At 40.4% G+C, this 27897-nt stretch overlaps 1 protein-coding gene across 7 annotated transcripts in view; it reads right to left on the reverse strand.

Annotated features, from left to right (window-relative positions):
* STAU2 (staufen double-stranded RNA binding protein 2) overlaps positions 1–27897 on the reverse strand; it is a 176869-nt gene that overhangs the window by 134387 nt on the left and 14585 nt on the right. For 6 of the 7 annotated variants that reach the window (XM_051612779.1, XM_051612780.1, XM_051612775.1 and 3 more), the window contains exons 2-5: positions 20075–20282; positions 18866–18996; positions 14344–14503; positions 5777–5912 (exon numbers count right to left, since the gene is read on the reverse strand). In XM_051612779.1, coding sequence (XP_051468739.1) covers positions 5777–5912; positions 14344–14503; positions 18866–18996; positions 20075–20273 — 626 coding nt within the window. In that variant the 5' untranslated portion in view covers positions 20274–20282. Of the gene's footprint in view, positions 1–5776; positions 5913–14343; positions 14504–18865; positions 18997–20074; positions 20283–27897 lie in introns of those variants that run through there. The other variant, XM_051612781.1, reaches the window with a different exon arrangement.

Raw genomic sequence — 27897 nt, forward strand, 5'->3', positions numbered from 1 at the left:
TGTGTTTTCTTTGTTCCTATACTTCACAAGTGTTTTTAATTTTGAAAGCTTTTTTTAATAAAGGTTTTTCAAGTTTTCTAGATGAGACACATTTTGAGGAATTTTATTTAATAAGCAAATAACTTCTGAACTTTTCCCAAAAAACAAGGGTTAAGTTTTGTGATCTCTTTGACCCTACTTCCCATACTAAAACATCAAAAGCTGCTCTTCAGCTTCTAGTAGTTTTATTTTTTTGGCTGAAAACACTTAGTTTGGGCAAGTCTGTAAGAAATAATTTCTGTTTTGTCACTCACAGACATCCTATAATGGAAAATACTGAAGGACAATTACACTGCAGGAATGAGACTCTTCAATTCTAATTGAAGAAAAAATAACCTAAAATAAAACAAATCAGCATTAAATGGCAACAAGGCAAGCTGGATGACCCTTTAGTCAGAAAATATATCTTCTTTTATTGTTTAATTACTCTAATTTGAACAGCCATGTGTTTTGTTTTTTTTTTACATGGTTTAAGCCAACTGCATGCTCAGGGATGGAAGGGAGTACACGTTCTAGCATTAGCTACAGAAATGAGTAGTGTGCATATGTTTCATCCTCAGCTCTGTCAGTATTTTTCAAACCTGACCCGGCGTTTCAAGGCTTGGCCTCTTCTGAGCAGTGCCAAATGGTGTGTTGACAAATGTGCAACCTAAATCAGTTACCAAAAAGTCCCTGAGAGCATCACTACTTCCTTCCCTAGTAATTTTGTAAAACTCTTAGACAAAAGAAGCCATACAAAACACAACGTTCACCATTTTCAGCTTTTCTGTAATCTATCCTCTTTGAACTGAAAGTGTGCTTTTCTTGCAAAATTGCTCAAAACTCCAACTTGTGAGGCTTTAAAAAGGTAGTATACAACTGGTATATTCCTAATGCTATAAAGTTACCTAACATGGCTGGATTCAGAGTTCACAGCTTTTTAAAAAACTCTATCAGAAGCCACCAAGCTTCCTAGTAACAAACTTGTGTGGATTTTACTTGAATGAAGAAAACCCAGAGAGGGCTCCCAAGCAGTCTCACCAGAGTTAGATTTTAAAAGTTTGAAGTTCTTCTCTATGTTGTGAAATTAACTGCAGTATATAGATACCAAACTTACCAGAGACCTAAGCTGGTAACTTCATTCAGTTCAGCATCACAGAGTTTATCAGCTCAGGTCAAGATTCAGTGTAATGGCAATGGCCCAACATTGTTAACAACCTTAGGAAGTATTGCATTCACATGCTTGAGTGGAGAGCCAGGTTAATACATTCATACCTCAGCCACTCCCAAGATGGACTGTACTTTATCTACTTAACTACTCCTAAGAGGGAAGCAGACTTGCTCTGCACTTTCTAATGTAGCACAGGAAGACACTTAACAAGGCTAACAACACACTGCCTTAAAGCCTTACCTTCTGCCCAGCTAAGAGCAATTTTGTAGCCTGCCTTCCATTTGCAGCTCTCTAACCCTCCACCTAAGCCACCCGGCCAGTGTTTTCCAGAGTTTCTCTGGCTGTACTTTTCCCTTGCTTTTCTTCCCGTGCTGTTATTCTCAAGGTCCTTCACCTGCAAATACCAAAACATTGACAGTGTTGTATCTATACTGTATCATAGTCCTTCTCTCCTATGCCTTTCTCCTATCCCTTGGTAGTTGCTTTTGTTAGACATTACAGAGCCCAATAACATGCATGCACAAAGCTCAATAAGCAGCCAGCATTTAGCACTTGCGCTGATGCAGCATCATAAGCAGCAGGGAGCTTGAGCGGGTCCTGAGAAAAAAGGCAGAATGGCTACAGGAAAGTGTTGTAAGGAACACTTGCTGCATGGGAAAGGACACCCAGAGAATAATCATCTGGGAGACTTCACCAATTCTTTTTCAAACTAGCCACTGGGAAAATTTTCCCCTTGCCTTTCTTTTATTCTCACTTGTTTGCTTTCTTTTTTTCCATGAAAGTAACTTTCACCCTCAGCATCAGTTTATACCATCAGCTGCCAACCTTGCAAATGGATCTTTGTACCTTGCATGTCAACCTGTTTCAACACCCTTGCTGCAACACACTGCCCATATAAATAGGCTCTGCTGCATGTGAGAGTGTAGTTCCTCACTGCGTAAATCAACACTTATCTCCCAAACATATATTCCTGCCCCATCTCTGATGAGGGCACAAGCTTCTGTATGAGTAGGTGAGGAAGTGTTTAAGGACAGTTTTAAGTCTAGGAGTAACTTTTCCATTCCTCTACCACCCAAGAGCGATTAATTTCTGAGCAGCTGAACTCATAGTGCTAAAGCCAGGAAACTTGCACGGACACAAAGGCTGGGACAAGGGATGGAGGAGGAATCACTGCCACCTCAAGATATATCATCTTAGCCTGACATGGAAGCTAGCCCTCAACTTTGCATACAAGTAGTAGCTCTTAGATCAGATTTCTGTGAGTTGCAGAATAGGATCTTTTGTGCCACTTGAAACACTAGACTTAACTGGTCTACAGATAGGCCCTGGGATGAACTACATACTTTAGTTTTTCCTCAAGTCACTCATCTTGCCACAGTCAAAGCTCCCTAACACAATCTCTGAATCTTAACCCATATCTTCACCTATTTGAAAAGCACCGAGATCAGTAAAGGGAATTTAGTCACAGAATAAAAGATGAAAACCATTTCCAACTTACTTAACATATTTTGTATGTTTTAATCACAGATAATGATCTACAGTCAGAAACTGATGAACATGAAAAATACTTACTACAGCATATTACCTACATTATTTTTCAAATCCTATTTTTAAACAGTCCATATAGTTTGCATTTACTTGGGAACTCCCAACAACACTTCTGTTCTACTACCCAACAGCTAAAAATCAGCAAACAAATGCTAAATACAACATGGCAGTAGAAGACAATAAATGTAACATATCATACCACAGGAACATGATACACTACTACAGCATCTGCTTCATATTTGGGACTTTGATTGTTATTGTAACAGAACCAGAATCTGTCTCCAGACTTCCCACCGGTGGGGGTGGGTAGGAGGAGCAAGATCCTGCACATGGAGGAGCTGGTGATCCACGCTGCAGCTATCCCATGCCAGTGTGGGCTGCAGGGCCAATGCCCAGCCTGGCTCACAGGATGGGGTTAGGCTACACAAACCCCTCAGCTGCAGGACAGACTCACTGCAAGAGAGGGGCCTGCAGGCAACTGCCCCTCGGTACCACCTGCATGGCCTTGCCTTTAAGAGTGCAGTGAGTTCCACGTGAACATCATTTCTGTTTCAATTAAAGCAATGACAGAGCTGTGTCCTTGTAAGAAAATCCTGCAGGAGTGTGAATGGCCAAGAAGGGGAACATCTCTGCTGCAGCCAAGGTCTGCATGGCATGCTGTGCATGGTCACAGTCCTGTTTGGTGCTACACTGCTCAGGGCTCCCAGCATCTGAAGGGGTGGAAGATTATCTGTGCTATCCCCTTATACCATCAGCTCTAATAGAGAGCGTTTTCAATTATACCTTACAGAGACTAAGTGCCTTTCTTACTGGGCTCATAATGGATCAGCACCTCCCGATGCAAAACAAGGAGATGAACACTTCCAACACAGGAGTAGTCCCAAAACAGTACTATATAGCATCATTCTTCTGTTTCCTCTTTACTCTGGTATTCCTGTGTAAGCTGGTGTATACACAGAGGGCATGTGTTTATGTGGATAGACAGGCAAATCTAGTTATTACTTAGTTTTAGCTATTTATCAATTTACAAACCACAGTATTATTTGCCACCCTGCCTGTGCAACTGCATTTACATAAGCACAATGAAGCAGACTTACAGAGATTCTGGCCTCTGTTTGACCCTCCCTGTTTGTTCTGTGATCAGAAAAATTAAATGCCCTTGGCTACCTTATGCAACCAGAGGAATAAAACTCAAGTGCCATTTTACCCTAATATGAGAAGAAAGCTCCCGTGAAAAATAGGTCCCAAAGAAGCAAACTTAAAAGATTGCACCAGACATACTAATAATTTTCTATGAAAGAAAATCTAAAAAGTTAGCAACTGGTGTGTTTCAGGGTTCTGCTTCCACAAATATGTTTCACTAAGCTCAGTTTCCAGAATTCCCCGTTTTACATTTTCACTAGCTTGCATTTATTTCAGTCTAGCTTTTTTATCTGTTAGTCAAACTAATTTCATTATATAAGTCATTCAACTAAATGTAGGATTTCTAAATATTAACATAACTCACTTAAGGCACCACTGTTACCTTTTTAAACCATGATGTATGTAAGCAGAGACTCAGGTAAGCAGTAGATTAGAAATACAAGTAATACAATAATCAGGCACTGTTCTGCACAGTAATGAAAGAGTTTTCTTCCAGGTTATTTTTGTTTGGTTTACAGTTCTATTGTATTTTTTTTACAGTTTTACAGTTTACAGTCCTAAAGTATTGCTGCTATTAAAAAAAATAAATCAGAATGTTAAAACCCTGAAGTTATAATTACCTCAAAATCAGTGGAAAAGTAAAAGAAGATTAAGTCAACTGGAATATTCTCCTTAGACAACTCTAAAATGCTGCCTTTCATGTCAAACTCCATAATTTTTTAACAATGACGTAAATTCAGTTTCCAACAAAAGAGACTTTTTGAACCAAAACACTTATTCCAAGTTCATAACCTTGTTCTTTTTAAAAATTATGATATGCATAAAAAAACCCGTAAGAAATCCATTAAATAAACTTTTGCAAGAACGGCAACATTTTACACTGATAAAAATGCTATTAGAAATTCCTGACCTATTTTGGTTTTTTCTTGCTTTACTGATTATACTCAATATCACTTTTGTAGCTCCAAAAGACCTAATCTAATACAGTTTCTCTGCAGAAAAACAAAGAACAATGGGAAGAAAAGCTGTCTCACAAAAAGAAGTTCTTAGGATTGCAAATTAACACATATATTACCTTAGGTTTCTCTCAGAGTGTTGCATTAGATACAAATTACATTTAATTCAGGATGAGCTGGAACAGTTTTTTCCATCTCTACTAGAATTGTACAAATAGTAAAGACAAAGATGCTTCAAAAATTTAGAATATTTTGAATAATAAAATATTCGATGGTCATTTAAGAAAATTTAGATTTTTTTTTAATATTTAAGAATTTGATCGTTTAAAAATCAAAATTTTGAATACCATCTTCTCAACAATTACTTCAGCTTACTAGAGTAAGGACAGCATTGATTAAGGGCTCTGAATATAGGTTTCTAAACTGTGAAATAAAGGATTTTTCCTAACCAAACACTGAGGATTAAGGAGCTGAGATAGCACATCCAACAGAATGGTTAAAAAAATGGAAACCAGGGAAAGGTTTCAAGCCAATTTTCAAAATGCAGCTCCTCCTAGTGTTATATCCATTTTCTAAGAAAAAAAAAAGTGCTTCATTATAATAACAATAAAATAACAGCAAAGAAAAGCAAAGCCTCTCTCTGAAGTTAATGCTCTGCCTCCTCACTGCCATGGCTGTTAACTGTAATTCCAGTAGGGACATAAAAAAAAAAAACAACAAACAAAAAAAACAGTTGGTCTTTATTCCTTTGACATGCTTAGGACAACTGCCTTCTTTTAGACAGAGATTATGTGTGCTTCTAAATAAGGCTGCACAGACTGTCCTTAGTAAAAATCTTAGTTTTATTTTACCATGAAAAAACCTAGGGAGTACATAAAGATTTAGAACACATTGACACGCAAAGGATAAAAAAACATTAAATAACAGAAAAAGTACAAACCTCTGATTATACATGCCCCGGAAATTATAATTTGCTCTATAATTGGGAATTGGCTTTGGATCTAATGGCCTGTAGATGGCGGGCTCTCCTCTTTTCATAGCCAGACCATTCAGCTCCACCGTTGGAGTTATACTGCCTGCAAAAATGAGTACATGTAAGGCACTTAAACCACAAATACTGCAAAATACATAAGCAGGATTGAGATGAGCAGCAAAGAGAGATCTGCATGACCTTTGTTTTTCTCTTTAATTAAAAAAGAAGCAACTACAATGACAGTTGGCAGGAATATACAAACGCCAACTTAAACACAAGAAATTAAAAAGAACATTTAAATGTTTATCTCAGTACATTCTCTATGCAGTTTCAGTAGATTAATCTTCACATATGAATGAGAAAGTCAGTGCCATAATCCACCTGGTTATTAATCTTTCCAAAGTACTTATAATACATTATGACACTTTCTGAAACCACAAAGATAAAGGAATAATGTTTCTTCCCACTGAATACACCACAAACAGAGGAAAGAGGATTGAAAGAAGCAAGCAGTAACAGGCATTACTGTAGTAATTTGTTAATCTTACAAGTAATAAAAAATGTCTTATTTGCATGACTCGAAAACTTTCAAGACTAAAAATTAATTATCCAAAAAACTGAAAATACAACTACTGGAAATGAGTGTCACTACAGCCATCTACTGGTGACAGGATACAAAACCAGAAAGCAAACAGCACTTCCCCACTTGCATAGTCTCCAAAATGTCAAAGAAAAGCTACGCTGTTATCTGTTTTTTAAATTAAAATGTTCAGCTAAATAATTCCCCACTTACACAGTTTTAAGAAAATCCTAAATGAAATAAAAGTACATTTCAATAATAATGAGTCAACATTTTCTCAAAATGTCTGCATAAGGGGTTCAAATGAACCTAGTCTCAAAATACCTATGATGAATTTGCCAGTCTGCCACTGAGAATTTACAGAGCAAATGATGGAAATCTGGTGTGAGCCTTCTGCTTTCTAAACAACCAAAGTCACTATGACTGCAAAGGATACAGCCCAAAACCAGTGACCTTGGTCCAGAGAAACAACAAATTTGTTTTCAGAAGAGCAAGACAATACTAGCACATCCCTCTCAAACAACCCTTAATAATGCCTAATGCTCAGGATAATACTCACAAGCTCTACGAGAAACTTACTCCTGCTTTTTTTCCAATATAGAGAAGTTCAACTGCAAAATTATTCCATTTTAAGAAAGTGTCTGAAGAAGACTTTTTTTAAAGGGGTGGGGGACGGCAGAGAGACTAAGGGAAAAGGGGAAGAAGGGGGAAAGGGAAGCAAAAGGGAAAATATTACTTCCACCATTTTCTCTTTTTTATATTTTTTTATTTATTTCATAGAATGTCCTGGTGTGAGCCAGGATTAAGCCAATTTTTCTTTTTACTGATTTTTTTTTCCTTCAGTAAGCTTTCTTGTAACTAGCAACTGTGTGTTCTGCTAGGCTGATAAGACAGTGGAATGTTTTTCTAACTACTGAGGCTTCAAGGTTACACCTTCACTCTGCCGGCTCAGACACTATGGGGAGATCTCTGACCCCCCCCGTGGGAGGCTGAGTTAGACAGACAGCAAAATTGGCCAAAGATATTCCATTCCATATATCTACGTAAGCTCAGAGGAAGGACAGAGATCTTAGAAGACAGCTTCCTCCTTCTTCTCGCCGCTCTCTTCCGTCCATGGCCGGCGTCCGGGGAGGACTCTGCTCATCCATCACCGCCGACCCTTAGGCTCGAGCTCTCCTGACCCTCATAACTCTCCACTTTCTCCAGCAGCGGCTCCGGGATTTCTCGGGACTCTTGCCAGTTCAGGGGAGTGCTGTGGGAGTTGCTGGGGGTGGGGGGAGGCGAGAGGCTTTTGCCCATATCTGAATATATCTGTATATAATTGTATATATTTTCTTGTGTGATTCATTAGTGTTTTAATTAAAGCTGTGTAGTTTAGTTTTCAATCCAGCCAAGTCTCTCTCCTTTTCTCTCTCTCCTTCCCTGACTGGGAGGGGGGGGGAGGGGATCGAGAGCATTGTTGTCGGACCTGAGTCAAACGGTGACAACAATTTAATTGGCGCCCAACGTGGGGCTTGATTTTAAGCCCAGATTACACATTTTCCTCAATTGGGAGTGTCCAAAATTCCATCTCTGAAGGGAGGAATCCCTCAGAGAGCAATGAGCAATAATTCTGCTGAGTGTCCTGACGGATTGAAAACTGAACAGACACTTGCTGCAATGAATCTATTGGATCTTTTTCCAAACCTGCAATTGTACATGTGGTATGTAGCCGAGGGCATTCTGCTCTTTGTAGCTGCTCTTGTGATTCTTTTGTGGTTTATTGACAGAACTGTAGCCATAATCAACCGTATCATTACCAGCCTAGTGATCCTAGGGATGATGATACTGTTCTCTATGGGGTCACTGTATGTGTACAGTTACACTGCTAGTCCTACTGGTACAACTCCTAAAGTGAATACAACGGTCCATGTTGGTAACAGCAATAGCTGGTTCAATTTTACCTCTCCATATTCTCTCAAGCTGAATCTCCCAGCTCTTGATGTGAATAGCATGGTTGCAGTGGGGATGTTTTTGCTGAATGTTTATAATATATTGTGGATGCGTAGGGCCAGATGTTGTTCTGCTCACTGCCACTCCCCCACAGGCAATGTTGCTGCCACTGCTGCTGCCAACACCACTGCTGCCAATACCACCACTCCTGCTGCTACAAAAACAACTGCTTCTACAAAGAAAAAGCCTGATCCATCGCGAATGAAGCTAGTTAACCCTGTGACTAGGAGCAAGGCAAAGACAAAAGCAGCAGAAAGTGAGGGTGAGGAAGAAGAGGATCCTAATACAGTTGATGGAGCAGGTGCCTCTCAGACAGAGGCTGACGGTGAGGAAGGGAAGGATTCTAAATCAGATGATGGAGCAGGTACCTCTCAGACAGATAAAAAACCAAGCCACTCTCAGACAGATAAAAAACCAAGCCACTCTCAAGCAAATAAAAGAACAGCAGGTCCTCCTCAATCAGATGATGACGATGACCTTGCCCACCCTTTCTCCATGAAAGAACTGCGCCTCATGAGAAAGGACTTCACCCGCATTGATGGTGAGGGGATCCTTCCTTGGCTGCTCCGATGCTTTGATAGTGGTGCTGAGACCTACAATGTGGATGAGAGAGAAGCCAAGCAGTTGGGATCCCTGGCCAGAGATGCTGGTATTGACAGAGCACTTAGTAGTAAGACAGGAACTACTACCCTGTGGGACCGACTTCTTTCAGCTGTGAGAGAGAGATATCCCCACAAGGGTGACATCGGATGGCGCCGAAGCAGAACACCCACTCTCGAGAAAGCCATCACCTACTTGAGAGAGATTGCTGTGCGAGAAGTGATCTATAATAACGATGGAATCACAGATCCTGATGATGTTGAGTGTGACACACAAATGTTCCGGAAGTTTGTTCAGGCTGTACCAGCAGCGCATGCCCATATATTCTCCTTCATGGGATGTTTTGAAGGTTACGAAAGACCAACTGTACGTGAGGTAACTGTTAAAGCACGACAGTATGGAGACATCCTCTCTGATTCCCTTTACTTCCAAACCTCAGCTGTTAAGAAAATGGTTGACAGGAAGTATAAGATGCCAAATGGAAGTAAACTCCAGACTCTTCCTAGAGACAACTGGTCACGTGTTGCAGCCATTAAGAAGAGACGTCCTGCTACGAGACAGCAGCAAGGAAGACAGGACTCACTGCGACGCCACCTGTGGTCTCTCTTGAAAAATCATTTTAGAGAGGACATGAGAGTCTGGGACAAGAAACCCACTGATATGCTCCAGTTACGTGTGCAAGAGCTTCTAAACAGAACAAAGCCAGGAGATGGTTCTTCCAAGAAGAAGGTTGCACCAGTCAACAACCAGGATGGTTCATCGAGCTCTAGTGCTCAACCTTAGGGATGCCCTGCCTCCAGCCAGGAGGAGGAGAGGGACAACCGAGTTTATTGGACTGTGTGGATTCGGTGGCCTGGCACATTAGAACCACAAAGATATAAAGCTTTGGTGGATACTGGTGCACAGTGCACTCTAATGCCATCGAATCATAAAGGGACAAACCCTGTCACTATCTCTGGAGTGACAGGAGGTTCTCAACAACTGACTGTTGTGGAGGCCGGTGTGAGCCTCACTGGTAAGGAGTGGCAAACGCACCCTATAGTGACTGGCCCAGGTGCTCCGTGCATCCTTGGCATAGACTATCTCAGGAAAGGATACTTCCGTGACCCGAAAGGGTACCGGTGGGCCTTTGGTATAGCAGCTGTAGAGACTGAGGACACTGAACAGCTGCGTACTTTGTCTGGCCTTTCAGATGACCCTTCTGTAGTAGGGTTGCTGGAGGTTGAAGACCAACAGGTGCCAATTGCCACTTCAACAGTGCATAGACGACAGTATCGCACCAACAGAGACTCTGTGATCCCCATTCATAAGCTGATTCGGCAATTGGAAAGCCAAGGTGTGATTAGCAGGACTCATTCACCCTTCAACAGTCCTATCTGGCCAGTGCGAAAACCTGATGGCGAGTGGAGGCTGACAGTGGACTATCGTGGCCTGAATGAGGTGACACCACCACTTAGTGCTGCTGTACCGGACATGCTAGAGCTTCAGTATGAGTTGGAGTCAAAAGCAGCTAGGTGGTATGCCACTATTGACATTGCTCATGCATTCTTCTCTATTCCCATAGCACCAGAGTGCAGGCCACAGTTTGCTTTCACCTGGAGGGGAGTCCAGTACACCTGGAATCGACTGCCCCAGGGGTGGAAACACAGCTCAACCATTTGCCATGGACTGATTCATGCTGCACTGGAGAAGGGTGGAGCTCCAGAACACCTGCAGTACATTGATGACATCATTGTGTGGGGTGACACATCAGAAGAAGTTTTTGAGAAAGGTAAAAAGATCATCCAAATTCTTCTGGATGCTGGTTTTGCTGTAAAAAGAAGCAAGGTCAAGGGACCTTCGCGAGAGATCCAGTTCCTGGGAATCAAGTGGCAAGATGGTCGTCGCCAGATCCCAATGGATGTGATCAACAAAGTAACAGCTATGGCCCCACCATCAACTAAAAAGGACACTCAAACCTTTTTAGGGACTGTTGGTTTCTGGAGAATGCATATTCCATGTTACAGTGAAATTGTGAAACCTCTCTATGAGGTGACCAGAAAGAAGAATGATTTCAAATGGGGTCCTGATCAACAGAAAGCTTTTGAGCAGATCAAGAAGGAGATTGCGCAGGCAATGGCCCTTGGACCGGTTCGAACAGGGCCAGACATCAAGAACGTGCTCTACACTGCAGCCGGACACAATGGTCCCAACTGGAGCCTCTGGCAGAAAGCACCAGGGGAAACTCGAGGTCGACCCCTGGGATTCTGGAGCCGGAGCTACAGAGGTTCCGAGACTAACTACACAACAACTGAGAAGGAGATACTTGCAGCATATGAAGGAGTTAGAGCCGCTTCAGAAGTGATTGGCACTGAAGCACAGCTCTTTCTGGCGCCCAGACTACCGGTGCTGAGATTCATGTTCGAGAATAACCTTTCTCCTGTCCATCATGCCACCGATGTGACTTGGAGTAAATGGACTGCTTTGATCACCCAAAGAGCCCGAATAGGGAAACCTAATCGTCCAGGTATTGTGGAAGCAATTACAAACTGGCCAGAAGGCACCCACTTTGGAATGCCACCACAAGAAGTGGTGAGACGAGCTCAAGAAGCTCCACCATATGATCATCTACCAGAGACTGAGAAACAATTTGCTCTTTTCACCGATGGCTCCTGTCGTCTTGTAGGGAACCGCCGGAAGTGGAAAGCTGCCGTGTGGAGTCCTACACGACTGGTTGCACAAGCAGCTGAAGGAGAAGGTGAATCAAGTCAGTTTGCAGAGGTAAAAGCCATCCAGCTGGCTTTGGACATTGCTGAGCGAGAGGGGTGGCCAAGACTCTACCTCTACACTGACTCGTGGATGGCAGCAAATGCCTTGTGGGGTTGGCTAAAACAGTGGCAGCAGAATAACTGGCAGCGAAAGGGTAAACCTATTTGGGTTGCTGACCTGTGGAAAGACATTGCAGCTCGGATAGAGAAACTGGAGGTAAAAGTGCGTCATGTGGATGCACACGTGCCTCTGAGTCGAGCCACTGAGGAACATCGACACAACCAACGAGCGGATGAGGCTGCTCAAGTGTTCCAAGTAGACTTAGACTGAGAACACAAGGGTGAGCTTTTTCTGGCTCGGTGGGCCCATGATGCTTCAGGTCATCAGGGCAGAGATGCAACATACAAATGGGCTCGTGACCGAGGGGTGGACTTAACCATGGACACTATTGCACAGGTGATCCATGACTGTGAGACATGTGCTGCAATTAAGCAGGCAAAACGGTTGAAACCTTTGTGGTATGAGGGGAGGTGGTCAAAGTACAGATTTGGAGAGGCCTGGCAAATTGACTACATCACACTTCCTCAGAGCCGCCAGGGTAAGCGCTATGTGCTTACAATGGTGGAAACAAGTACAGGATGGTTGGAGACATATCCTGTGCCTCATGCCACAGCCAGGAATACTATTCTGGGTCTTGAGAAGAAAATTTTGTGGAGACATGGTACTCCAGAGAGAATTGAGTCAGACAATGGGACTCATTTCAAAAACAGTCTTGTCACTGATTGGGCTAAAGAGCATGGTATTGAATGGATCTACCATATCCCATACTATGCACAGGCCTCAGGGAAAGTTGAAAGGTACAATGGTCTGTTGAAGGCTACCCTAAAGGCAATGGGTGGTGGAACTTTCAAAAATTGGGATAAAAATTTGGCAAAGGCCACCTGGTTAGTTAATACCAGGGGATCCATCAATCGGGCTGGTCCTGCCCAGTCAGACCTTTTGCATACTACAGATGGGGATAAAGTCCCTGTGGTATGTGAAAGAAACCTGCTGGGTAAAAGTGTTTGGGTCTATCCTGCTTCAGGCAAAGGTAAACCTGTCAGGGGTATTGCTTTTGCTGAGGGGCCTGGACATACCTGGTGTGTGATGATGGAGAATGGTGAAGTACAATATGTACCTCAAGGTAATCTGACTTTGGGAGAGAATCCTTAGTTTGACAGCTGGTAAAGTATAGAGCCTGTATGTAATATATGGTATGGAATAAGGGGTGGAATGTCCTGGTGTGAGCCAGGATTAAGCCAATTTTTCTTTTTACTGATTTTTTTTTTCCTTCAGTAAGCTTTCTTGTAACTAGCAACTGTGTGTTCTGCTAGGCTGATAAGACAGTGGAATGTTTTTCTAACTACTGAGGCTTCAAGGTTACACCTTCACTCTGCCGGCTCAGACACTATGGGGAGATCTCTGACCCCCCCCGTGGGAGGCTGAGTTAGACAGACAGCAAAATTGGCCAAAGATATTCCATTCCATATATCTACGTAAGCTCAGAGGAAGGACAGAGATCTTAGAAGACAGCTTCCTCCTTCTTCTCGCCGCTCTCTTCCGTCCATGGCCGGCGTCCGGGGAGGACTCTGCTCATCCATCACCGCCGACCCTTAGGCTCGAGCTCTCCTGACCCTCATAACTCTCCACTTTCTCCAGCAGCGGCTCCGGGATTTCTCGGGACTCTTGCCAGTTCAGGGGAGTGCTGTGGGAGTTGCTGGGGGTGGGGGGAGGCGAGAGGCTTTTGCCCATATCTGAATATATCTGTATATAATTGTATATATTTTCTTGTGTGATTCATTAGTGTTTTAATTAAAGCTGTGTAGTTTAGTTTTCAATCCAGCCAAGTCTCTCTCCTTTTCTCTCTCTCCTTCCCTGACTGGGAGGGGGGGGGAGGGGATCGAGAGCATTGTTGTCGGACCTGAGTCAAACGGTGACATAGAACAAGACAGAAGAGATCACTGAGCATGTGGCTGAGATGTGTACTTCAAAAGGTACTGCATACAGAGAAGGCAACACACAGATAACACCTCAGTGAAATACACAAGACAACAATATCCATTCTTCCTGTTCTTCCAATAACAGTTTCTAAAGACACTTGAAAGCTTTTTAAAAGCATAGGTTGCTATGAAGGAAAACCTACTATACGAAGATTACCAGTCAAAGTTCTCACACAAAACCTGACGTCTTGTTTACACCACAGATGAAATTTCACATGATTGGACTGAGTACACTTTGGTCCTTTCATTGGAAAATTAGCTAAAATAACTCTTCAGAAAAATTGTTTTACTATTTTAATGATGGCCAGTTCAACCAGTTTCTACACACCTGAGCCTTACCTAAACAATCATATTCTCTTACAGTTGAGCCATTTTAGGTACAGACATTACAAATTCTCCTGTGCAAACTCACTAGATGTTCTTCATTATATCTTCCTATTATTGTACTATTCTTCATACAATCATACGTATATGACAGCTACACTGATTCTCATTGTCCAGCTGAACTGACTTAATTAGTGGTATCATATTCCAAAAATTCAACAAGATTTACTTCACAGAAGAAAACGTCATACCTGGATTATTGTTAACATTGTTTTTCGGTGGTCTAGGCGTTGGTTTGGGAAGGGTAGTTTCATTCAATGCTTTGCTAGCAGCACCATGTTGGGCCTTTTTAATACTGCTTCCCTCAGCTTCCCAGGTCTGTTCTCCAAGAGTCAGCTGCACTGTGAACATCTTCAAAGACAAAGAACAGGCAAACACTGGCAAGATTATCCCTGTGGATTAGACCAATCTGTATAAAAACTTTCAGGGCTGAAGAACAGCTCTCTTTCCATTATATCCAACTCCCAGATAACACATCTGATTCTTACAGAAATCAGAGCCCTTACCAGCAGGCAGTATTTGGCCTTCAAGTTACAAAGTAAAATAGTGTAATGTTAATGTCAACTACCAAAGAACAGAATAATTAAACTAAGTAATAATAACTGCAAACTGATCCTCTGCTCTTGGAAGACTATATATAGGTCAGTTCAGATCACATTTCTTCACACACCTGAATGCATTTAGTCACTTTACCTGTAGAAAATAGGTGAAGAATACTAATGTAAAAAAAAAAAAGTTATTTTGTAATCATTCTAAATAGATATAATTGACTGCACACCCTTCAAGGCAGTAGAGAATTCAGGCCAAATAGTTCTACCCAATGATGGCATTTTTCACACAACCTAACTTCTGAAAATAATTAATATTGTTAGGGCAGGTTCAAGTATGTTCAAAAATATAAAGTGGGAAAAAAGAAAAAGTATTATATTTTTGAATGAAACTGCAGTTTTTTAATGTGGACTCTACAGTGAAGACAGGAACTGTAAAAACATAAGAGTGTAGAAACAGATACTGATCAAAACTATCTATTTCAAAATCTGCAGTAAAGGATTATTTCAAGTAGTGTCTATGCTTTGCAAGTTGTGAAGATAAAACTCAACACATATCTAAGATACAAGGTAGAGTCTGTCTTCTGAACGATACATACACATTCTGGTTAAATTTGAGCAACTAAAAACAAAAGGAGAAAGGGTAAGAAATCAGTCTTTTCCATACCAATCCCATACATAAAAGGCAGAATTTAATAATCAGATACACATAGTAAACTAAGATATACCTACCTCAGAAAACAGACTAATCTACTTGAGGCAACATAGAGAAATCTACATATTAGTGTGAGAGGTATACAGAAATTTTCATTTTTTTAGTTACATGCTCTATCTTTTTAAAAATTATTTAAACTTGCTAGATCCAGGACCAGGTATCTAGAGATAGGCATGACAGGCATCTTTAAAATTTGCCTTTAAATATATTTTCATTTACCATGTACCTGCAAACAAGCATTTGAATACAAGTATGTATGTGCCCCCCAACTCAGCCCAATAAACATGCAGATACTGCATATGAACGCAATGCTATAAATACATACTCTTGTCTTAATTTTAGGCTTGAGTTTTGGCCTGCTGTAATTTTCAGAAGCTTGCTGCAAGTCCCCATATCACAGTTCATATGGCCATGTCATTTTTCCCACAGTTTCCCCACAGAGAAGAGGTAAGAGAGAAATAGTCTCGCAGTTTTGCATTCTGTCAACCTCTACCCCCACCTGAAAGCTAAACTGGGTATTAGAGCTAAATACTCATAATTATATGAATTCTCTATAAACGTACATCCTCATTACTAAAAGAATTGAAATTTTACTTCTGGATCTGGAATTGATACATTTTATATTTTGCAAGAAAGTATCAGTGTAGTATTTTTAAACGAGAATAATCTTGAATCTCAATTGAAATACAATGAATAATGGCTAATTATCTACCTATAACACTCATCTTGGTGCTTAGAGCATTAAACAGGTATTCAAGATAATAAAGGGCTTGCTCAGTAAAATTCTACAGTCAGAGTTCTAACCTTCTCACTCAGCCAATCTGACAAAAAACCTCCTGCAAAAAAACACACACAGTACTAGGCAGGAATTTAATTAAAGGAATAAAACTGCCTAAAAACAACATCTGGAACAGCCTATGAAGTACTCAAGTTCTGCAAGGCCAGAGTTGACATTTCTGTTAGGGATTGTTATGGACTCTCACCAATTTTCTGACGAAGTTTGTAGTTCTTACATCCAACTTAACTACCTCACAGCCAGAGAGTGGAAATGCAAAGGCCACTGCAGCTTGTGCTTGATTCACTCTGCTGTGCTCCAAAGGTCAGTCTCTGGCAATTCTTTTCTCCTCACTTTCTCTCCTCCTTCCTGGCCTTTTGACATGCTACGTCTCCTACCATTTCCCCCCTTCTCTCTACCACCATCCACTTTGCCACTGTTTCTTTGAAATTTGTCTCCTGAGATGCCACTGACATAGAAGTACAGAAGAAATCATCAGTCTGACAGATGTACTTGAAAATGTAATTTACACTAACGAAGACATTCCAGTTTTTCTTATTATGAAGAATCCACCTGGAGGGCAGACTCCAAGAAATGCTAACCACCCTGCCATGAAGCTCCACTTCTCTCTCAGTTCCACTGTTTCTAGTCTCCCATCTCACCTGAACTGTCAAAACTTATTTTCCAGAGACAACTGTCTGTGTTGTTTGTGGTCACGACACAGCCAGCCATCTTGCAGAGCATGTCTCAGAAAACCTTGAAAACCACTAGTGGGCAGGAAGAGAGTATGTGCAGGAGGAAAGCAATACGACATGCTCCTTAAATGGCAAAGAGCAGCAGCAGTTTTACATCCTTTGGGTCATGCTTTCTAGGACAAACTCAGCTCTGATTCACATGTTCTCTCAGGGAGATAATCATGTTACTAGGAAAACAGTATACTAAATTGTTAATTGTTAACACAGTCATAGTAATTTCTATGTCTTTGCTTTTCATAGGTTAGAGGTACACAAGTCTGCATAATCTTATTAATATCACCCTTGGTTTTCATTCCCTTCCTTCCTTTGTTGTTTTCATTTGTTGTACAGCTCAAGACCAGACTTAATACTCTTATGAGTCTAGAGAGAACATAACTTTTTTTTAACCTACTGTAAGTATAAATAAAAACAATAGGTAAATCAAAAAACTGAAAAATTAAGAAAACCATTGAAAAGCTGGTTTTCAAAAGTGCAGCTAATGCAGCCTCAAGTAATTTCAATGATATTCGTTCCTTTAAAAGTAACAAAAATTACACATGAACTATTTCTTATCCTGATAAAATTTAAAGTATAGTACAAATGCAATGTAACTTGAATCTCTTTAATGCTGAGGAATACAAACAGCCAAAACCACACCTTTTGGTACAAGCAAAGCACTTCTGATTAGATAACAATGGGGAAAAAGGTAACAAAATAAATATACAAAACAACAGTAAAAAGTTGAAGAAAGCACAACATGCTGCAATCTAAAGTCAACCAACCACGTGTCCTGTGGCACCAAATGCCTCCAGGAAAGGGAAGAGCACTTCAATTTGCATTCACAATGAGGGATCCTAAAAGCCTGCTGCCTCTCAGCAGCCCTGTGCCTGCTGACACCAATCCCACCAGCATCAAGGATGCAGGAACACCAGCCAAACCAGAAGGTCAGTGATCGGCATCAACTCTGCACCAGCTGACAACATAATGTGCAACTGAGAAACGTGGGGCAACGGCAGAAAGAGAGCCCATGACTAGCTGAAACTGTTCCTAATCTGCAGTGTGACCTCTCTGTCTTATGCAGTTTTGCCGTTCTAGAAATACCAAGTATAAAGCAGCTATTAATTACACCACCACCTCTCTCATAGTTTTTCAGGCTTTTTCCTCCTCCCCCACACTGCTTCTGACTAGGGAGGAAATTCAAAATTTTATCTGGAAACTATTATAATGAGAATGTCCCTCTGTGTTACCCACCATCCAAAAGCATCCCAATTTGTACTTATGAAATTGTGTTGGATATTCAAACTGATATGAAAACTGACAAGAAAAAAGTGTCAGTTCACTAGAAACTTCTAATGCTACAATAATATTAGGAATCTTATTATCACCATAAACCTTAAACTTGCTCAGAATTTAAAGGAAAGAAGAGTAATAAAGTTTGTGCCCTATAATGCAAGATCCAAAGGTGCCATATCAATGCAATCAACTTTATGGACATAGATTCATATCAATAAGCATTTAAAAAAAAATATATTACACAAACTAGTTTAGTTGTCATCTGCATGATCATGAAACAAATAGAGAGGTAATGATCAAAAGCACATCCCCTGGGGAGAAGGATTCATGCAGCTTAAAAAAGAACATGTTCCCTAATGATTAAGAAAGGGTGGTGATATCCTGGAAAGACCTTTACATGGTCTTTATAGAGACCAACAAATATAAAATCAATGGTGGAAGTCAAAGTAAGGTACAAAATAATCTACAGGGCTTCAAGAGAAATACAGACATACCTTCTGAAAGCGTGAGAAGAAAGCAAAATAAAGAAGAGTAGGAAACTCCTTACACTAGAAACGTGGTTGGTTTTGACAAGCGCACTTGTCCAGACCATGACATTATCTGTTCAGCATTTAAGGTATGGCTCATCACCTGGAACTGTGACCTTACCTTGGCATGAGCAGGCCCTCTTTCATTCAGAAGCTTATACTGGGGTTGAATTCTATTGAAACGGGCTAACTCATTTACCAGACACATTGGAGTTTTCTCTTTGGGGTTTGCCATGTTATCTTGGAGAGGAGCTGCAAATAAAGAGTCTGTAAAGTTTTTGTGGAGAAATGTATTCTTCACAACTTTGCAAAGCTTTGCAAAAGCAGCAGCATGCTTAGAAAAGAAAATACTTTGGCTAAAAAGTCATTTTATGCATATGCTAAATTAATGTTTAAATACCATCTTTTATCATATGAGAATATACATTTTACAACTACCATTTTGATTACATGCAATTTAAAATATAAACTATTTTCTTCCAAAATGTCTCTATAGAAGATGACCATATAGGAGGGCATATATATGTATGTTACATCTTCTGCGTCATCAAAGTTTACTGTCAGGAGCACACTGGTTCCAGGAATTAAATTTCAGAAAGGTTTCTTAATACTTTGAAGCAGAAGTGGATAGCATAAGAGTTGCAAGATAAATATAGCAGATGGCATCCTGTGGTCCCTGCTTGCTCCTCCCTGCTTCTTCCCAGTGTTTTCGACTTTTCTCACAATAATAAAGTAATTCTCAGAGCACTCTCAAAGAACACCTTTTCTCCCCCTTTAAGGATTTTTTTCTGTTTTCCTTAGACTACTTACTTCATGTATACTGCCTTACTATTTTTTAACTTTTGACTGTTTCAGCTTATTTGTATTTATCCCTAACACACACTGCCATTTCTTGCCAAATTTTTTTAGGATAACATTTCTCTATTTTATACCCAGTTCAGCATTTATTAGGCTACAAAGGAAACACCAAATACTGCCAAGCAGTCTGAAGACATTCTGTTCTAGGGAAGAGAAATACACTTGGAGACCTTCCTGCAACACTGAAACTTCTCTATAAAAGATACACTTAGAATTTGACAAAACAGACATGTTCTTTTCTGAGCTTTTTTATCACTGACCAATGCTTCTCTTTAAGTCTAAGCTCAGTTAAAGAAATTTAACTTAGTGAACAGTCTATTTAACCAAAATATTTTTCTATAAGGTTTCTTCTTTATTTTAATTCTCTTTAAAACCTAACTTCTATAAATATAATTTTATTTATTTATTTTTATTAAGTGTCATTAAAAAGACTAATTTGAACCCCAAATAAAATATACCTGGACCAACATACCTGGTGAGGTGCTCAAAGGTGCAGGATCCCCAAGGCTGGCAGTAGGACTGCTACAGCTGGCAGCTGATTCTGAAATGGATCCATTCATTGAGGACTGCAGACCCAGTGTACTTGTAGTTGTAACTGGTAGGGGTAGCACCACAGGGGACATGGTAGGTCCAGACAGGGTTGCTGTAGTCTGCATCTTAACTTGTGCCATTGCCTATGACTGCAATAAACAGATCATTATGAGTAGGGCACTTTGTATTTTAAATGTCAAATGGTGATAGTGATACTAATAACACTTCTTTTTAGCTCCTGAATCTGGGTCACAAAACTATCCATGGAAGTCATGCCCTTGCAAACATTGCTTCCAAACTGATGCACAAAGAAACAGAGCTCACAGCAAGAGAACATCACCAGAGCATAACCCACAGACCCTGACTCCAGGTTCTGTTGCTCAACTACTGCCTGACCCTGCGTGAAAGACAGAAGGAAGCATGATTATTCAATAATAAAATTCCGTGTAATTATTCTGTGGATGAGATTAGCATCTGCCAATTTCATCAAGAGGGGATGTCTTTGTAACAAAGTACTTCACCAATCTTTTGCCATAGTTTTTTCCAGTAAAGTGTGCACAAAATACCAAATAAGGCCACAAGAGAAAAAAACGTTTTTTCTGCCTGTTACCAAACCAGAAAAAAAAAAAAAAAAAAAAGGAAACAACCAACCAACAAAACCACCAAAGGAGCAAGTTCTGAAAAATCACTGCTTATCCAGTCAACAGACAGAGCACTTCAATCCTTGTGTAAATTACTAGCACAGGTACCAGGATTTCCTAAACTGGCTTTTAATCTAGTGCCTAAAGCATTTATCTGGAATATACCAGGTACTAATCATCTCTGTCTGCCCAAATGAGTTTCTTTATTACCAATACCTGTTACCTGACTAAGAACACTTGTAAACAAATGGGGTCAAGGCAGAGCCCCTCCATACTATTCACTGAGAGCATGCTCCTTGGTAAAATTTTGGCTCCTGACAAAAAACTCCTGCAAAAAAACACAGGAGCCGTTCAGAGGCCAGCAGGCACCCCAGGCAATTCACTGAGCCAAGTGAGGAGGCAGTAATTCCCAGTCCTCCAGGGAAAAGTCTTGGGCTTCTCTCCTTTTGGTATCAGGAGCAAACACGATGCTGTAGCTTATTCAGTAGCTCGGACACAGACTGTATTTTTTAGGGTTCATATACATCATATGATCCGTACAGAGCAGAGAGAGAGACAAAACCCGTAACAGCCAACAAACAGCCTGGGGAGCCAGGACTTGCCCCAGCAGCAGCTCTGGTTCCTCTGGCTAAGGCAGAGGGGAACAGCAGCCCTGTTCTTCGTCACAGGCAGCACCCTTACCACTAAGCTCTTTGCTACTTCTGCTGGGGTAAATGTCTCTTCCTAAGCAAAAATCCCGTGCAATGCTTGAAAAACTTCCTAACTAAGGTCTTACTGAAATGCGTACAACAATTCTGATTAGATCAGTGTTTTTGCCTCCCTCCAAATCTGTTTAAAAATATCCAAGTATCTCTACTCAGAGGGACAGGACTGTTGGATTAAGATCCCACATCAGTCAATACACCATGGAGTGCGACTACTTTATCACAGTTGCATCAGTATAATGAAAAGAATAAATCCTATTACTCTGACTCTGTGCTTTGGAAAAGAGACTGAAATGCCATTTTTATTACTGAGGAAAGACAGACAACTGATTTAAATCTCTGGAAAGGCAAAAGTAAAAAAAAAATAAAAATAAAATTAAGCTGAGATGCAATCACTTGCCCTTTTCATAAATATTTTAAGTAAGATGCTAATAGTGACAGATTTTAAAATGCATATGCAGTCAGCTGAGATATATTTAAATACTTTGTGTGTTCAAAAATACAGACTAAACTCAGACTGTAAAAATCCTACTGTCACGTAACAGCAGTATTGTTAGAAGGGCTGAACTTAAAGATTGCATATAGCTACAGAATTCTGAGGTATACTAGGTGTTTAATTCTGATTTTAAATATATTAGTACAGGTCAGAATGATTTCAAAAACTTTCTTTATTTTAAACATCAAAATCAATGATGGCAGAATCAGGCCATGTTTAGTAAACATCTTCAAAATGAAACCAATGTAATACTGAGTATCATCACAATAAGGAAACTCCTTTAGATTATCTATAGCATTTTAGCTTATAAACATGAGTACAAGAAAGCTATCAGTCATATAGTACTATTTGAGATAAAAGCAGATGTTACTATAGCCTCATAAAATAATGTGTTCTGTCGTATTGCTGTTCTAAAGGGATAAATCGTAGGATTGATCCTTTTCTATTAAGGATAAAAATCAGTTTGATAACAGTATCACAGAACTGTAAAAATGAACAATATAAAGTTTAGAAGAAAAGACACTCTTTGTCCTATAGTAAAGCACACAGAAAATTAATTTGTGAAATCAGAATAAAATCATAACATAACTGGGGTTTTCTTGTTTATCTAAAACTGTAGAATTCCTACAGAAAACTGTAACTATTTTGTATGTTAATCTGTATAAACAAAGATGCTTAGGAGGTAAATATAATTGCAGGGACTAGATCTTAAGTACATGAGATATGGACGGAGATAATTTGCAACTGGTTTTTAAAATCCATTAGTACAGAGAGACAACAGAGAGAATATAGTTGATATAATGCTGTCATGTCACTTTCACACAAACAAGCAAATGTTATGCCAAGAAGGGGACAAAACCTATATGCTTCATCTTTTCTTTATATACCATATATACCTTATATATAACATATATACTAGCATTGTACTATTTTACAAACAGTGAAGGAAAAACATGTTGGGGCCTTCCAGCCACAAGCACAGACCAGTTTGCTGCTACACTCCAAAATGTAGGCCTTGAGGTTTCACTAAGATGGTCACAGACCAAACACGGTTATATAATCAAAATATTTTCACATCTTCTATGTCAATACATTTGAAAAATCTGGCATTAATAAAAGGCATGGTTTATTTAGGATCGTATTAATGTGATTAGAAAAGCCCACGCACTTCATTTCAAGTGGTTAACCCAACTCACATCTAGGAAACCACTACACCCAAGTGTCTCCAGAGGAGTCTCCCTGGATGCCAGGCAGTGCTTACAGATGCCTGGATCTCTCTGAGAAAGCCGGATGGTGCAGCTGTGACTGCCAGCTTTGTGTTTGTATTGAGCCACCAGCTGCCACGCCGAGACAACACAATGATATTTCTTGCAGTCTTAAATCACATACACCTCAACCCCACCGAAATCCACAACTCGTGGTGTTGCCATTCTTATAATGTTGTTTTCCAGAGCATCAGGTGCCTTCTGAAGTGCTGAAATGTTTTTCCTCTCTCACTCTAACCTGCATAGCTGTATTAGAAATGCAACAGCAGACATTTAAGGGAATGTAAATATACTAAAATTGCATTTTACTTCATTTCTCCTTTTGAAAGCACTTTGCACACAGGCCATTTCACAGGTTTCAGTAAACAGTTGATGTTAACTCTCTTGTGAAACTATGTGTAAGCTGTGAATTCACCTTTCTCACAAAAAAAATCCCAAAACCAAACTCACTTAAAAACAACTAAACAAAACCCCCTTGCACTTTAATGTGAAAATATTGCTGTTCAATATTCTGTTCATTTTTACTGTAAGTTAAAACCTACAACATTAATTTAGGCATATTCACAGATGCACAATATTTTTTAAAATGGTGAATACAGTCCTGTTGTGCTAAAAAAACATCACACGACAAATAATTACTTCTATTTTTTCTGATTATTATAATTTCTTGTACTTTTCTGGAACATGAATCACTTCATATTCTTAGATCTCATAATGTAAGATATTAATTAAATACTCAGGTGGAATGATTCTTAGAACATGTCACAGTAACTGAATAAATAAAAGACAAAGTACATAAGACAGCACACAATGTGGAAAACACAAACCGTTGAGTTTTCAAGTTAAACACACTTCCAGAATGTGGAAAAATTGAAACAGCAATACTTGACTTAAGACACAAGTTTTTGTATGAAAAATCAACAGCCTGAGAAACTAATGACCTGAATAGTTGAAATGAAGGACTGGACTTCATCTGTGCAGAGGGAAAATGCTTATATCCACTAGGGTGCTATCACACTTTCACACCACTCTGTCACATAACCCAACATATCAAATCTAACCACTGTACAAGTGAGTAACACAAGGCATATACTATGGGTTTGTGAAGTGCACTACAAAGGCAACAGCTGAGATCCAGCCACTGCCAAGTAAGAAAAATTACTTTACATATCTTGTACCTCATCCAATATTTTTGTTTACGCATTCTAATTGGTGCCTACTTTTCACAACAGTATCACATTACTGGAGCTTTTCTGCAGAATTGCTACCCAGCAAGATATAGTCTGTGTTGTTTGTGAATGTGACTGTTCTGCAGTTAATGAGACTCCATTCTTATCTTTCTTGAATTCTCTTACTAAAAAAAAAAACCAAAAAAACCCCGTAACAATAAAACAAGTAACAGAAACAAAACAAAAAACACTACTGTTTCAATTTTTCAATATCATATTGAATTATAATTCTAGTTCTGCAATGTTCAAAGTCTCCTCCAAGATGGCTTTATAGCATCTACAAATTTAATCAGTATACTGTTTCATGTACAACATCAATTAAAATATTGAAAGCTACAGCAATAGCACTACAATAGACTGGGAGCAGTGTCTAAGCAGGCAGCATCTCCATGATTTTTTTTTTTCCAGATCAACCCCTCCTTTGGTTAGCAGCTTGTTAATGTAATTCTTCTGTAAAAGCCTAAAGTCATAGTACCCTAATAAATAAAACAGTTCGCTAACTAAAGAGGGTTTGGTGTTAAGTTTTAGCCTTAAAATTCCACTAAACTCTACTTTCTCCTCCTGTTCTCCTGATATTAGTTCACTCAGTTACATTAAAGCATACAAAACTGCCAAAAGGTAAAACCTATTTCTTGCATGCCATTTCTCACATTTACAGTAAATATTTGTACATATATGTACATTAATATTAAAAGTATTATAGAAGTCCAAGGCTTTAGGTAATTTCCTTTTACTGTGTTAGCAGGTTATTTAGCAGCTCTGCGATCACGTTCACAGCAACTGTTAACTCATTTTTTTCTGTTCTAGAAAATCAAGTAACAAGATAGTGACACAGCAGGGGTTTAGAAAGGGTGTGACTTAAAGCAAGGCAGCAGATGTTTATCTGGAATAACTGACAAAAGGTATCTTTTTTATACAAATTAAATAGGCAAAATGGACAAACTATGCATGAAATCACAAAGGGGTGGGTGTGTGTGTGTGTATATATATATATATAATTATGTATTTTCATAGAATGCCAGGTTGGAAGAGACCTCAAGGATCACCTGGTCCAACCATTCTAGGTAATACTGTAGTTTGTATGAGATGGCTCAGCACCCTGTCAAGCTGAGACTTAAAACTGCCCAATGTGGGGGAATCTACCGCTTCCCTTGGGAGGCTACTCCAATGTTTGATTGTCCTCATGGTGAAAAACCTACCTCGTGTCCAATCGGAATCTCCCCAAGCGCAACTTGTGCCCACTATCCCTTGCCTTCTCCATGCGACTCTTTGTAAACAGGGAGTCTCCATCTTCTTGGTAGCCACCCTTTAAGTACTGGAATATTGTAATAAGGTCTCCCCTAAGCCTTCTTTTTTCAAGGCTGAACAAACCCAATTTTCTCAGCCTCTCCTCATTTGGCAGGTTCTCCAGTCCTCTGATCATCCTTGTGGCCCTTCTCTGGACCCTTTCCAGCCTGTCCGCAACCCTTTTGTAGAGCAGGGACCAAAACTGAATGCAATACTCGAGGCTTTATAGCATCTACAAATTTAATTAGTATACTGTTTCATCTACAACTAAATACTCCTGCCAAGTAGAGCAGGATGATGACTTTCTTTATCTCTCTGGTGATGCCCTTGTTGATGCAGCCCAGCATCCTGTTGGCTTTCTTTGCTGCTGCAGCACACTGGTCACTCATGTTGAGCCTGTTATCCACCAAGACCCCCAGGTCCCTTCCACAGAGCTGCTCTCCAACCAGGTGGATCCCAGTCTGAGCTGCACTCCTGGGTTATATGTTCTCAAGTGCTATACCTTACACTTCTCCCCATTGAGGTAACCTTCACAGCCCACTCCTCCAGCCTGTGTCAGTCATCCTGGAGGGTGGCCCTCCCTTCCAGAGGGGCAACCTCTCCACTCATCTTGGTGTCATCAGCAAACTTCATCAGGGTGCTCTTGATCCCAACATCCAGGTCACTTCTAAAGATGCTAAACAGCACTGGGCCCAATATCAATCTCTGGGGACCCCACCTGTGACCCGTTGCCAGTTTGAGGAGGACCTATTTACTATCACCCTCTGAGTACGGTCTGTCAGTCAGTTCCCCACCCACTGCACAGACCACTTGTCAAGGCCGTAACGCATCAGTTTCTGCAGGAGGAGGCTGTGGGGGACTGTATCAAAAGCCTTGAAGAAGTTCAGGTAGATGATGTCCTCTGCTCACCCTGCATCAACTGAGTGGGTTACGTTGTCATACAAGGCCACTGGGTTTGTCAAGCAGTTTGCCCCTGGTAAATCCATGTTGGCTTTTCCCAATCACGTGCTTCAACTGACTTGTGACAGTCCCCAGGAGGTTTTGCTCCACGACCTTTCTAGGGACTTAAGTGAGGCTAATGGGTCTGTAATTACCTGGGTCCTCCTTTGAACCCTTCTTATACACAGGGGAGCATCAGCCTTCTTCCAGTCTTCAGGGATGTCTCCCAGTCTCCACGATTTTATATTGCTGCTGGTCCCCACTGTCCTCCCCATTCGCTTCGCCATCACTTTGTTGCTCTTTGCCTTGCTAGGGGTGGTTTGCTAACAGCCAACTGATCTAATGCCTTGCTGCCACAGCAGGGGACAGTCCTGTATACTCCCTTCCCTACAGCAAAAAGCGAATACTTTTCTGTCCATTCACCTCACTGAAGCAGCTCAAAGAAGGGTAAGGAGGAAGATCAGAGGAACAACCCTGTCTGCAGAGGGATGGCCATAAACTCCTGACCTGAAGCGGGTGAAAGGAATTAGCTTGCTCAGCCCCTGCTAATCAACTTAGCTTTGCTGTAAAACCACACACCAAAGTTCAGCTCCTTCATACTGTTTCACTCAAAACCCACAATCTCATCTCTGACCATTTCATCTTCAGAAACCTGTGGCTTGTATTTGTTTTTTTGTTACAGTGCTTTATACTACGGAATCTTAATTTCAGTGGAAATCTAAACAGCTCCTAGCTAATTAACAAGTAATACACAAGAGCAAGTGCAGTTAGGCTTTAAAAGAGTTTTACTTCCCTGAAGTATAAGGGGGTGGGGAGGTGTGGAAATCACTCTTTTATTTTGATACTAAAATTTTCAGCCAAAGACAAAAAAATACACAAAACGGAAGGTGAACCAACACAGAATCTTAGGGGCTAATACTCATAATCCAAGGAGAGCTGCAAGGCTTAGGAAAATGGTCTCCTACCTAGTGCTACAACCAGCCATTGAGGACTGACTAAATGCTATAGTTCCTTACAAGCAGCTTCCTCTACTCTTGGACTAGAGCAGAAGACCGTTGCAGATATAAGCCCTGGGGAAGGCAAGGCAGGGCCAGGAGGCTGCAGTGAATGCCAGGTCAGAACATTAAATCACATTGCACTTTCAGAAAGCAAAGAAGCTGCTTTTTTAAGAATATTATCATCCACAGAGGAATATCCTTTGCA

The sequence above is a fragment of the Apus apus genome, chromosome 2 (genome assembly GCF_020740795.1).
Source record: "Apus apus isolate bApuApu2 chromosome 2, bApuApu2.pri.cur, whole genome shotgun sequence".
NCBI lineage: Eukaryota > Metazoa > Chordata > Aves > Apodiformes > Apodidae > Apus > Apus apus.